We start from the raw sequence: 12,907 nt of genomic DNA on the forward strand, positions 1-12,907 counted from the left end.
GCAAATTTCAAATTATGTACCTGAACCATAGGTCTCTTTGTTCTACTCAGAGTCCTACCATTAATTGTAGTATCCCTGCCCTTGTTTGTTTTACCAAAATGCAGTTCCTCGCATTTATCCAAATTAAACTTTATTTAGCGAGTTTTGAGAAGATTTGTAGTTCAGGTTGAGGTTCTGGATGTGAGTTTGCTCGCTGAGCTGGAAGGTTAGTTTTCAGACGTTTCGTCACCATTCTAGGTAACATCATCAGTGAGCCTCCAACGAAGCGCTGGTGTTATGTCCTGCTTTCTATTTATCTGGTTAGGTTTCCTTGGGTTGGTGATGTCATTTCCTGTTCTTTTTCTCAGGGGATGGTAGATTGGCTCCAAATCAATGTGTTTGTTGATGGAGTTCCGGTTGGAATGCCATGCTTCTAGGAATTCTCGTGCATGTCTCTGTTTGGCTTGTCCTAGGATGGATGTGTTGTCCCAATCAAAGTGGTGTCCTTCCTTATCTGTATGTAAGGATACGAGTGATAGTGGGTCATGTCGTTTTGTGGCTAGTTGATGTTCATGTATCCTGGTGGCTAGCTTTCTGCCAGTTTGTCCAATGTAGTTCAATGTCCAACTGGCAGAAAGCTAGCCACCAGGATACATGAACATCAACTAGCCACAAAACGACATGACCCACTATCACTCGTATCCTTACATACAGATAAGGAAGGACACCACTTTGATTGGGACAACACATCCATCCTAGGACAAGCCAAACAGAGACATGCATGAGAATTCCTAGAAGCATGGCATTCCAACCGGAACTCCATCAACAAACACATTGATTTGGAGCCAATCTACCATCCCCTGAGAAAAAGAACAGGAAATGACATCACCAACCCAAGGAAACCTAACCAGATAAATAGAAAGCGGGACATAACACCAGCGCTTCGTCGGAGCCTCACTGGTGATGTTACCTAGAATGGTGACGAAACGTCTGAAAACTAACCTTCCAGCTCAGTGAGCAAACTCACATCCTAAACTTTATTTGCCACTCCTCAGCTCATTGCCCCATAGATCAAAATGTCTTTGTAATCTTAGATAACCTTCTTCGGTGTCCACTATACTACGAATTTTGGTGTCATGTGCAAACTTTCTAACCATGCCTCTTATATTTTTATTCAAATTGTTTATATAAATGACAAACAAAAGTAATACTGATTTATGTTGAACAGCGTTGGTCATAGGCTCCAGTCCGAAAAATAACTCTCCACCATCATCCTCTGTCTCCTACTACAGCAATATCCAGGTCAATTTTTCCAACCCTAAACTGAAAACAACATACCTCCTGACAACATGTCACCACAGGAAGTTGGTGGTTATATGAGCCTGGAATAAGCAACTGGCATCGGTTCTGCTGCCACGTTCACACTTAGTGCAGACAATGTCATTGCTCCACCTGCAGCCCACTTGGCACTCAACTACCATTCCACTCAATATACCACTTGGCTCGCTAACGTGCTCAGCGACTCTTCAAAAACTACAATCCTGAACCATGATTTAGGCTGGCCAAGTAAGATCATCCAACAAGTAACACTGCACAGAGAAACCCTTTGAAACAGAACACATTTTATTAGTTCTGACATTGTTAATATAGCTTTGAAGTGGGTGTATTTAAACATCAGAGAGGAAATACAGAGAAAACAAAAACACCAAAGGAAGCATTGAATGTAAGATGTATGAAATCTTCTCACAGGCGAACTAACGTAGAGAAATCAAAGAAAGAGAAGCATGTAGAGAAGGAAGAACTTCAAAGAAAATTTGAAAATGTTAAAAAGATACACAGGGTGAAAAAACTAGCTGGTTCACAACTATTTTCTCAATACTCCTAGGCAGTTATGCATCCTTCGTTCCTTTAATACCTGCTTTTTCCTTTAATGCTTTATTATTTCTTCCATCACATCATTCTATTGATATTTAATCTGTGCTTTTTAAACTTCCACTTTGTTTATCAATATGCTTGCTCATCTCTTACTTCCAGATCTTAAGGCATCTGAAAAATAAACTGTCTTTTTTTTACAGATGTTGTTGATCTGCTGCATGTTTCCATCTTTTTAGCTTATTTACCATTTGCGAATCTCTGGCCTAATGGTGAATTCTTTTTATAGTTCTTAGAATTTGAAACCAACTAATATATGATCTTGCAGAGAGTACTTTTTGGCAATTTTATTTTCAATTGACAGTGACCCCTTAGGAATAACAATTCAGTTAATCGCAGTTTACTACCCAAGGCATATTGATGGCCAATTGAGATGGGCATAAAAATACAAAGATATCTATGTACTTTGCAAATTGTTCAAAACTTCTGTTCAGAAATATTTTTAAGGCTAAGCTCAGATACTGACTCTGTCTTGCCAGTGCACTCAAACAAATGTAAGCTTTCAATTTTGTTAATAAGTGTCAGTTCTGCTGCTCAGAGCTGAGATGTGGTTAGTTCAAAAGATACCAAACATCAACTACTCTATTATTATCCTGCTGCCAATGAAAATAGGGATCTCCAAACTACTGGTGAGACACAGCAAGTAAATTGGCTTTCTCTCCATAAGCATTGCCTGATCTACTGACTTTTTCCAAGTTTTTATTTTGTTATTTCAGACTTCTAGAATCCAGAGTATTTTGCTTTTGTAGTGAGGGGCAAATGCTCATCTGGGCTTGCTTCCTACAGTGAACAGCAGGAAAAGGAGAGAATAATCCTAAGTAGAAAACAGCTTTGCACCATGTTCCCTTACAAATATATTTTGTACTTTATCAGTGCAAATTGGTCAAAAATGTAGTTAATCACCCCTACTAACTCCCACACATTCTACTCAACTATTTGTATTTGCACATCTTTTAATTATCATTCAAAGCTTGACTTCATATTATGTGTAAATGTATATGGCAGCAAAAAAGCAAAATTGAAAGCAGACAGCTAGGTAATGAAATAGAGATGCTAGCCTGGATTTCCCACTGGTCAAATAATAGTTTCTGGCAAATGACTGCCAAATAGTAAACATAGATGGGAGTTGTGCATGAAAACCCTTTGGAATCCCCATTATAGTAGACTTCAAAGAAATTATTCAGGAAATTAAAGACTCTACTGGGCGATTTCCCTACGCTTGGAACACTCTGAAAGTATCCATTCAAATTGGCGAATTTACTTGGACATTTAAGTTACAATAAGCAAGTTTGCTGTTGTGAAAAAATGGCATAGTCTGCCTTCCCTGGCAGTTCTGCATGATGAGGAACCTGTCAGAATGCAATATGGCTCTACCTTTCTGAAGGAGCGCTGATCTGAATTTCATTTCAGAAACCGATCTCCTTACATTTGTGAAAAACTGGCCAAATGCAGCTGATAAGAGACTTAGATACAAGTATAATAAAATAAACTTCAACTGATGTCACTTTTAGTGAACATATTAACTTTTCATACCCGTTTCTGCATGTCTTCAATTTGCTGCTGAGGAATAGTCTTTAAAATACTGTACATTTCTGAAAGCTTGTCTTCAGGTATGACCACAGAGGCTCTGAAAAGCGAACACAGAAAACAATAGCTTTACAGGAGAATACTGAAAGATAATTCCAATCCTCTTATCACTTCTGCAACCACAATTAATGCTAGTGCACAAATACATGGAAACCGGCAGTCTTGTAGTATCGCAAGAAGTAAATCCCCTTTCATTACATTTTAGCATCATTAAGCATCAACTTTTTTTTCTATGCAATATAATTAGGTAAGCAAAAAATCCTGAATATCAGTAGGAATTTGAATATTCTTAAATATCATAGTCATTCAAAAAGACCCTTCAGCCTAATGAGTCTGTGCTGGTCAAAAACAACCACCTAACCATTCTAATCCAATTTTCCAGCATTAGCCCTATAGCCTTGGTATTAAAAGTGTACACCAAAATATTTAAGTGTTATGAGGGTTTCTGCCTCTATCACTCTCATAGGCAGCAAGTTCTGTACTCTCACTATCCTCTGGGTGAAAAGATTTCTCCTCAGTTCCTCTGAGAACTATGAATCTTTCAACTCAGCTCCACATGTTTGACAAAAAAAAGCCACAAAGGGTGGAATCCTAACCAGGCAAGCAACAGAAGGCATAAGAAGTACATGAATACAATACATAGATTTCTCCAACTAAAATTTACCAGCATACTTAAACACTTTTGTGTGATCCATAAGCCTTAGGACTTCCAAGCTGCATCTAAACTAAGCTATGGCAACTGCATGCAATTATCCTACGTGCAGAAAGTGTACACTTTGCATTCAGCTAATAAAATCTCAATTTGCGTATTGTTTTGATTAAAGGCTCATAAGATGCCGAAGAGATTCCATGCATCTGGTACACGTGACTGAGTGCGGAGAGGAGAAAAAACGCTTTCTATTATACAAAAGTAAACAATGACCATTTGTAGTTTATGTTAGTCAAGTTCCCAAATCTAGCTGTAGCATAGAAAAAAGGAAGCTGAGAACAGCACATTCAAATATACAACAAGGATTGAAACTGGCATTTTGCTGGTTTGCACGGCTCAACACTTCTTTTTTGTTCACTTGTGGGATGTAGGTGTTGCTAGCTGGTCAGCATTTATACCCAACCCTAGCTGCCCTTGAGAAGGTGGTGATGAGCTGCCTTTTTGAACTGCTAGAGTCCATGTGCTGTAGGGTGTCCCACAATGCCCTTAGAGACAGAATTCTAGGATTCTGACCCAGCAACGGTGAAAGAACAGTGATTTATTACCAAGGTAGGATGGTGAATGGCTTGGAAAGGAAATTTCAGGTGTGGTGTTCCCACGTATCTGCTGTTCTTGTCCTTCTATATGGAGATGGTTGTGGTTTGGAAGGTGCTCTCTCAGAATCTTTGGTGAATTTCTATAGCTTATCGTGTCTACCATACACACCTATGCTACAGAGTATCAACAGTGGAAGGGATGGATGGTTGTGGATGCAGTGTCAATCAAGTTGACTGTTCTTTCCTGGGTGGTGTCAAGCTTCTTTAGTGTTGTTGAAGCTTTATCCATCCAGGCAAGTGGCGGATCGAGTGTGGGCCGGAGCAATGGTGGCGGATCAAGTGGGCTGGTGAGGCAGCAGCGGCAAGAGCAAGTCAGTGAGGCAGCCCAGTGTGAGACACTGGCGGAGACAATGGCAATGGGCTGGAAAGCCCGGAGCAGGACTCTAGTGGAGGCATGGCCACAGCTTGAAAGCCCAGAGTGGGACTCTGGCAGAGGTATGGCAAGGGCTGCAAGTCCCAGAGTGGGACCACAGCAGTGGAAAGTTTTTTTTAATTGAATACATGTGACAATAAATGATTCAATTCACTTGTGCCTTTTGGATGGTGGACAGGCTTTGGGGAGTCCGTAGAGAAATTACTTGCCTCAGTATTCCTAGTTTTTGACCTTCTCTTGTCAGCGGGGTGTTTATGTGGCGAATCCAGTTGAGTTTCTAGTCAATGGTAATCCTCAAGATGTTGGCAGTAAGGGAGTTCAGTGATGGTAATGCCAATGAATGTCAAGGGGCAGTGGTTAGACTGTCTCTTATTGGAGATAGCCATTGCCTGGCATTTGTATAGTACAAATGTTATTTGCCACTTGTCAGCCCAAGCTTGGATATTGTCCAGATCTTGTTGCACTTGAACTTGGACTGCTTCAGTACCTTAGGAAGCACAAATGGTACTGAACATTGTGCAATAATCAGTGGACATCCCCACTTCTGACCTTATGTTGGAGGGAATGTCACCAATGAAACTGCTGAAGATGGTTGGGCTAAAGGACAGCACCCCGAGGATCTCCATCAGAGGAATCCCGGAGCTGAGATGTCCGACTCCAAGAACCACAACTAACTTCCTATGTGCCAGGTATGACTCCAACTAGAGGAGAGACTGATTCCAGTTTTGCCAGGGATCCTCGACGCCACACTCTATCAAATTCAGTCCTGACGTCAAGGGCAGTTACTTTCACCTCACCTTTATATTTCTTTCTTAGTTTGAACAAAATCTATAAAGATGTCAGGAGTTGAGTGTCCCTGACAGAACCCAAACTGGGTGTCACTGAGCAGGTTATTGCTAAACTGGTGCTGCTTGGTATTACTGGTGATGACAACTTCTGTTACTTTACTGATGATTGAGTGAAGGTTGGCATAGTAACTGGCCAGATTGGATCTGTCTTGCTTTTGGTGCAGTGGACATGCATGGGAAATTTTCCATATTGTTGGGTATATGCCAATGTTGTAACTACCGGAATAGTCTGTCTAGGGGAGCGGCAAGTTCTGGAGCACAGGTCTTCAGCACTATTGCCAGAATATTTGCAGGGACCACAGCCTGGGTGGTATCCAGTGCTTCCCACTGCTTCTTCATATAAAGTGAATTGAATTGGCTGAAGACTGGTATCTATGATGCTGAGGACCAGTAGAGGAGGCCAAGATGGATCATTCACTTGGCACTTCTGGCTGAAGATTGCTGCAAATGTGTCAGTCTTAGCTTATGACCGTCGTGCTGGGCTCTTCCATCATTGAAGATGAGGGTATTGGTGGAGCGTCTTCCTCCAGCGAGTTGTTTCATTATCCACACCATTCAAAACTCGATGTGGTGGGACTGCAGAGCCACCAGTTGTGGGATGACTTCTGTCTATCACTTGCTACTCATGCTGTTTGGCATGCCAGTAGTCCTGTTCGGTAGCTTCATCAGACTGACACCTCATTTTTAGGTATGCCTGGTACTGCTCCTGGCATACCTTCCTGTACTTTCCATTGAACAGAAGATCTCCTGGCTTGATGATAATATTTGAGTGGGGGACATGCTGGACCATGAGGCTGACGGTTGTTCTGCTGCTCATTGCTCACAGCACTCGTGGATGCCCATACTAGGGTTGCTAGATTCAAAGTCTGTCTTTTTCAGTACAATGATAGTGTCACGATGGAGGATATTCACAATCTGTAGGGGGAAGTTCCCTTCCACAAGGACTGTGCAGTGGTCATTCTTACAAATACTGCCATGCATAGACACACCTGTGAATGGCAGATTGGTATGCATTGATCAAATATGTTAACAAAGAAAAATACAGTACAGGAAGAGGCCCTTTGGCCCTCCAAGCCTGCGCCAACATATTTAGCCCTCCCATAAAATTGTCTTCACTTACAGGATCCATATCCCTCCATTCCCTTCTTACTCAGGTATTCGTCCAGGTGCTTCTTTAATGCTGCTGTTGTGCCAGCTTCCAACACCTCCTCTGGCAACACATTCTAGGCACTCGCCATATTTGTGCGCAACACTTGCCCGCACATTTCTTTTAAACTTCAAACCCTCGCCTTGCATCTTGAATTTGTGTCCCCTAGTAATTAACCTCTCCACCCTGGGAAAAAGCGTCAAACTTTCCACTCTATCCACGCCATTCACAATCTTTCAAACTTCTATCAGATCATCCCTCAACCTCCTGCGTTCCGCTGAAAACAAATCCAGTCTATCCAACCTTGCTTCATAGCTAAAATCTCGCATACCAGGCAACATCCTGGTAAACCTTATCTGTACCCTCTCCAAAGCATCCACATAGGTGGTGAGGTGACCAGAACAGCATGGAATAGTTTTTCTCTTTCCTTGGAACCGCCACCACCTGTCGATGAGCTAGAATAGCAGCTATGTCCTTAACGACCGGACCAGTAGTGCTGCTGCCAAGCCACTCTTAGTCGAGGACACTGAAATACCCCCACCTGGAGGTCATTTTGCACCAATGACACCCTCATTGCTTCCTACAAGTGTTGTTCAGCATTCAGGAGGACTGATTTATCAGCCCAGGGAGGTACGTGGCGGTCAGAAGGGGGTTTTCCTTGCCCATGTTTAACCTGAAGCCATAAGACTTCATGAGATCCTGAGTCAATGTTGAGGACTGCCAGGGCAACTCCTTCCCAACTATGCTGGATCTGTCCTGCTGGTGGAACAGGGCATATCTGGGGCCAGTGATTGTGGTGTCTGGGACTTTTGTAGGGTATGATTCCATGAGTATGGCTATGTTGGGCTGTTGCATGACTAGTCTGTGAGACAGCTCTCCGGTTTTGGCATTAGCTGCCAGATGATACCAAAGAAGACTTTGCAGGGTTGACAGGGTTGTTTCTGTTGTCATTTCTGGTGCTTAGATTGATGCCACGTGGTCCATCCGGTTTCATTTCTTAGTTGAGACTTTGTAGCGATTCATACAACTGAATGACTTTTTCTTAATTTGTTCATTTATGGGATGCGGGCAACGCTGGCTGGCTAGCATTTATTGTCCATCCCAGTTGCACTTGAGAAGGTGGTGGTAAGCTGCCTTCTTGAACCGCTGCAGTCCACGTCCTGCGGGCTGACCCATAATGCCATTTAGGAGGGAATTCCAGGATTTTTGCCCAGTGACAGTGAAGGAATGGCCATATACTTCCAAGTCAGAATGCTGAGTGGCTTGTAGGGGCATTTGAAGGTGGTGGTGTTCCCACATATCTGCTGCCCTTGTCCTTCTATATGGAAGTGGTCGTGGGTTTAGAAGGTGCTGTCTGAGGAACTTTAGTGAATTTCTGCAGTGCATCTTGTAGATAGCACATACTGTTGCTACTGAGCATCGGTGGAGGGGGGAGTGGATGCTTGTGGATGTTGTGCCAATCAAGCAGACTGCTTTCTCCTGAATGGTGTCAAGCTTCTTGAGTGTTGTTGGGATGCACTCATCTAGGTTAATGGGGTGAAATGAGTGGATTGGCGAAGACAGAGCCCAAACAGACAGTTGGCATGACATAATCAGGGTGGGTAAAAAATATGGAAAGATGGAATCGGACTCTAAAGTTATTCAACTTGATGCAGGCTTGCAGAAGCTTAAAGGACAGTATCTTGTTTTCTGCTCGGGAACCTCTGCTGGGATTTGACCAACAAATTTTGTTTTTGTTTCGGATCTCCATCATCTGCAGTTCTGTTATATAAAAGTAATTTTCTGCTGCTGGTACAAGTAGCATGTGTATATACATTCTGCTGGGGAAAGGAATCTGGTAAAATTCCAGTACACTGCATACCTTTTCCAATCCAGTACTTCTGAAAATGGGAGGATGTAAGAATCTCCAACAATTACAGGAACACATCCTGCTTGAAGGACATCACTTAGGATAGCTTGCCCAAGACGTGCTCCACGCAATACAATACAAAACATGGCCTCCTGTGATCAAAAAGAAATAACACATCACCTGGGCATGTCTTTAGAGCATGTAAACATAAGAATGAATAAATTTTGCATAAATTTCTTAAATAATACAAACTAGACAAACGGGAGAAACCTGGAAAATTCAATATAAATATCAAACATAGAAATAGTAGGAGACTGTTCTATTCTTTCCTTTGACTCACCTTTTGCAAGAGATGATTTATCCATCATGGCTGTACTCTACGCAATTTCCAATCTTCTCTGCTCACTAATCTGCCTGTCTCTAAAAATCTTCTTAAAACCTATCTTTTTGGCAAAGGTTTTGGTCACATCTCTTAGTTTCTCCCATCACAGTTCAGCATCTGTTCATTCCCTCAATAGTTCTGTAATTACACATTTTTACCTACATTAAATACAGCCGCAAAATGAAAAGGGATATTACTGTCATTTATCTATATTTGCATGAAAGACTGAGGTGGAGATGTATAATATTAAAACTAAAGTTGGGGATAAGACTAAATATACCCAAACTCGGAATGAATACAAGTGAATAACTTGTTCAAAAAGAATCATATGGTAGACCACTGCAGCAAAGTTTAAACAGTTCATATTAGCTATCTAAGCTAGTGATGAAAGAAAACCCTGAAAATAAGAGGTTCAAATTTGGAAGTAATTTTATTACTGCAATGTTATACTTAGATAGTACAGAAATGGAATTATTTCTAACCAAGATGCAGAATTTATCAAAAAGTAATAGTTGAATGTAGGCAAGCGAGGAAGGAAAGCCATTGAATGGAAGACCACAGACTTCAGTCAGTATTCATAGCAATTCATGTCCAAACAACTTTTATTTATAAAAAAGGACTGCCAACTGTGCAAAGCCTTTACAACCTTGAGAGTTCTCAAAATGCTTCACAATCAAAGAAATGTAATGGTCAATTAGTACACAGCAAGTCTGAAAAACAGCAGATGACCAGATCATAATATTTTAGTGGTGCTGATTGAGGGAAAATATCAACCAGAGTATTAGGGATGACTCCTAATACACTTTTATAGAGTCTTTAATTTAATAAAGCAACTAAATGCATTTCAGAGAGCAACTCTCGAAGAAAATACGACACGAACCAAATAAAAAAATTATGGCAGATGACCAAATGCTTGGTCCAGTGTAGATTTTGTACAACATTTAAGCTGTTGTACAAAACCTAGATGGAAGATGTTTAGTGAGGAAATTCTAAATATTTCGGCTAGTTATTGTAATTATAATTTAAAACATTTCAATGTAAAAAGTGATAAAAATTATAGATATATGCCTTTTTACTTGACAAATTTAGAAGACAAATCAGACAGTATCCATGATAAGTGAGCTAAGCGGTGCTTTTAAAAACCAGTAAAAGTACTTGAACATTTAGAAAATTACCAATTGCAAGTATACGTTCCATACAAAAGAAATCATTTTTCCAAGTCATACATGAATATATCATCATTGTGGAATTTATACACTGTTATGAACAATATGCATAACAGCATGTCAGGAGTACTGTATGCTAGGGACTGCTTTAAAGAGAACAACTGTTTTTGGTATCTTTAGGAGCCAAGTTATACAATTAAATACATTGCCTCAACAGTAGTAGTTGAAAATGTATTTCTCCAGTTTTTTTTATTCACTCACAGGATGTGGATGACACTGTTTGGACCAGTGTTTGTTGCCCATCGTTAGTTGTTCATAAAGGCAATGGATGATGAGCTGCCCAATTGAACCGAAGTCTACCTATTGTCAGTAGACCCACAATGCTGCTTGGGAGAGAATTCCGGCTGCTTAACAATATCATTGTTATATAATTCATGTAATTTAAAAAATTCTTTGATTGGATGTGTATGTTTCTGGCAAGGCTATCATTTATTTCCTATCACTAATTGCCCTTGAACTGAGTAGATTTCCATTTCAGCGGGCAGTTAACAGTCAACCATATTATTGTGGATCTGGAGTCACATAAAACACCTGGCAAAGATGGCAGATTTTCATTCGTAATTAGTGAACCAGGTGGGTTGTTACAGTCATTAATACTTTCATGGCACCAATAATTGACACTAGTTTTATATTCCAGTTTTAGTGATCGACTTGAAGTTCCATTAGCTGCTGCTATGGGAAATGAACCCGTGCTCCCTCATGTTATGGCTACTACATCATCACCTCTCTGAGTCAACCCCCACGGCTCTGGAGTCATACGTATGTCCAACTGGGTAAGGATAGCAGATTTCATTTCCTAAAGGTCATTAGTGACTCACATGACCATTGGATGATTAAACTCTTTCTTCAACTGAAATTTAGCAGAAAGATTTATGTTGTCTTAGGTGCATTACTTTCATCAATACATTAATTAATTGGCTCACTGGCCAAATAAACCAACTGACCTACGATTGATCTAAAAGACTAAATTCTGGAACTGATACTGTATAATCAAGGCCAATAGCTAGATGAACTCAAGAACTTAATTCCAGCAAAAATTGCACTGATAAAACACTTCCACAGACCCTCCAAGAGATAACGCCATTTTGGACAACCATTGTACTGAATAAGAATATGAGGCTGTTCTTCAGGGGGAACAGCACCTTCGGCATCCTACAGCGCAATGACATTGGCTGATGCAACACAGACAAGACTTCTTTGTAAACATCATTCAATGGAACTAGGTTGCATGAAGTGACCTGTCACTGACTGCAAATGGACGGAAGCCTTCACAACACTTCATATTCCCTCATTTAATTATGAGCATGTTTAATGTTAGAATGGGCATCATGGAGAGGATAATTATCACTCAGATAGGGTTATAACATCGTATGGCACTTAGGATGGGTGGCCTCTGTATCTTAAGTTTGTAGTTACTGCTAAAATGGCTCCTTAACACAGCTGAGGATAAACAGTGAACATATATTTACAAATGTGATAATATGTTGATAATGAAGTGTCACTTCTGCCACATTAGGTTGTTTATTTCCCTTTTCCCTCCCACAATGTCTAGGTGCAGTCCTGTGTCAGCAGCTGGGATGGAGGTAGCCTATCCTATTGTGGAATTGGCTTTTGGATGGTGAGCTCCGGGGCATTTGTGGCTACAGGGTCCAGATGTGTTAAGTGCATGACTAGACCCAGGTTATCCTCCTTGCTTTAAATCACCACAGCGTTCAAGGTGATAGCTGGAGTGGTGGTGGAGTGCCCAGCCACTTCTGACCAGAGACCCCTAGACTTACATGTGGTACCTCCTTCATGTGATGCCTACTAGTACCGTGCTCTCTCCTTGAAAGGGACACTGAACAGAAGCCAAGTCTGATGGGGCAGAGAGAAGATGTCCTTGTGGAGGACATGAAGTCATTAGCCTAAATCAAGAAGTCCGGGAAAAACTGGAATCAGAGATAAACTCTTTGCTGGTTGGAGTCATATCTAGTATATATGAAGATGGTTGCGGTTATTGGAGGTCAGTCATCTCAGGCCCAGGACTTCTCTGCAAGGGTTCCTCAGGGCAGTGTCCTCAGCCCATCCATCTTCAGCTGTTTAATCAATGACCACCCCTCCATCATAAGACCAGAAGTGGAGATATTCACTGATCATTGCACAATGTTCAACACCATGTGCAACTCCTCAGATAATGAAGCAGTCAGTGTTCAAATGCAACATGACCTAGGCAATACCCAGGCTTGGGTTGACAAGTGGAAAGTAACATTCGCACCACACAAATGCCAGGTAATGATAAT

The 12,907-nt window shown here is 41.2% G+C and overlaps 1 protein-coding gene across 2 annotated transcripts in view; it reads right to left on the bottom strand.

Annotated features, from left to right (window-relative positions):
* Positions 1 to 12,907, bottom strand: part of ext2 (exostosin glycosyltransferase 2) — a 185,665-nt gene that overhangs the window by 109,052 nt on the left and 63,706 nt on the right. For both annotated transcript variants that reach the window (XM_048545190.2, XM_048545191.2), the window contains 2 exons: positions 9,033 to 9,172; positions 3,445 to 3,538 (listed from right to left, as the gene is read on the bottom strand). In XM_048545190.2, the coding sequence (XP_048401147.1) occupies positions 3,445 to 3,538; positions 9,033 to 9,172 (234 nt within the window). The remainder of the gene's footprint in view (positions 1 to 3,444; positions 3,539 to 9,032; positions 9,173 to 12,907) is intronic.

Source organism: Stegostoma tigrinum, chromosome 17 (genome assembly GCF_030684315.1).
Source record: "Stegostoma tigrinum isolate sSteTig4 chromosome 17, sSteTig4.hap1, whole genome shotgun sequence".
In the NCBI taxonomy this organism is placed as follows: Eukaryota; Metazoa; Chordata; class Chondrichthyes; order Orectolobiformes; family Stegostomatidae; genus Stegostoma; species Stegostoma tigrinum.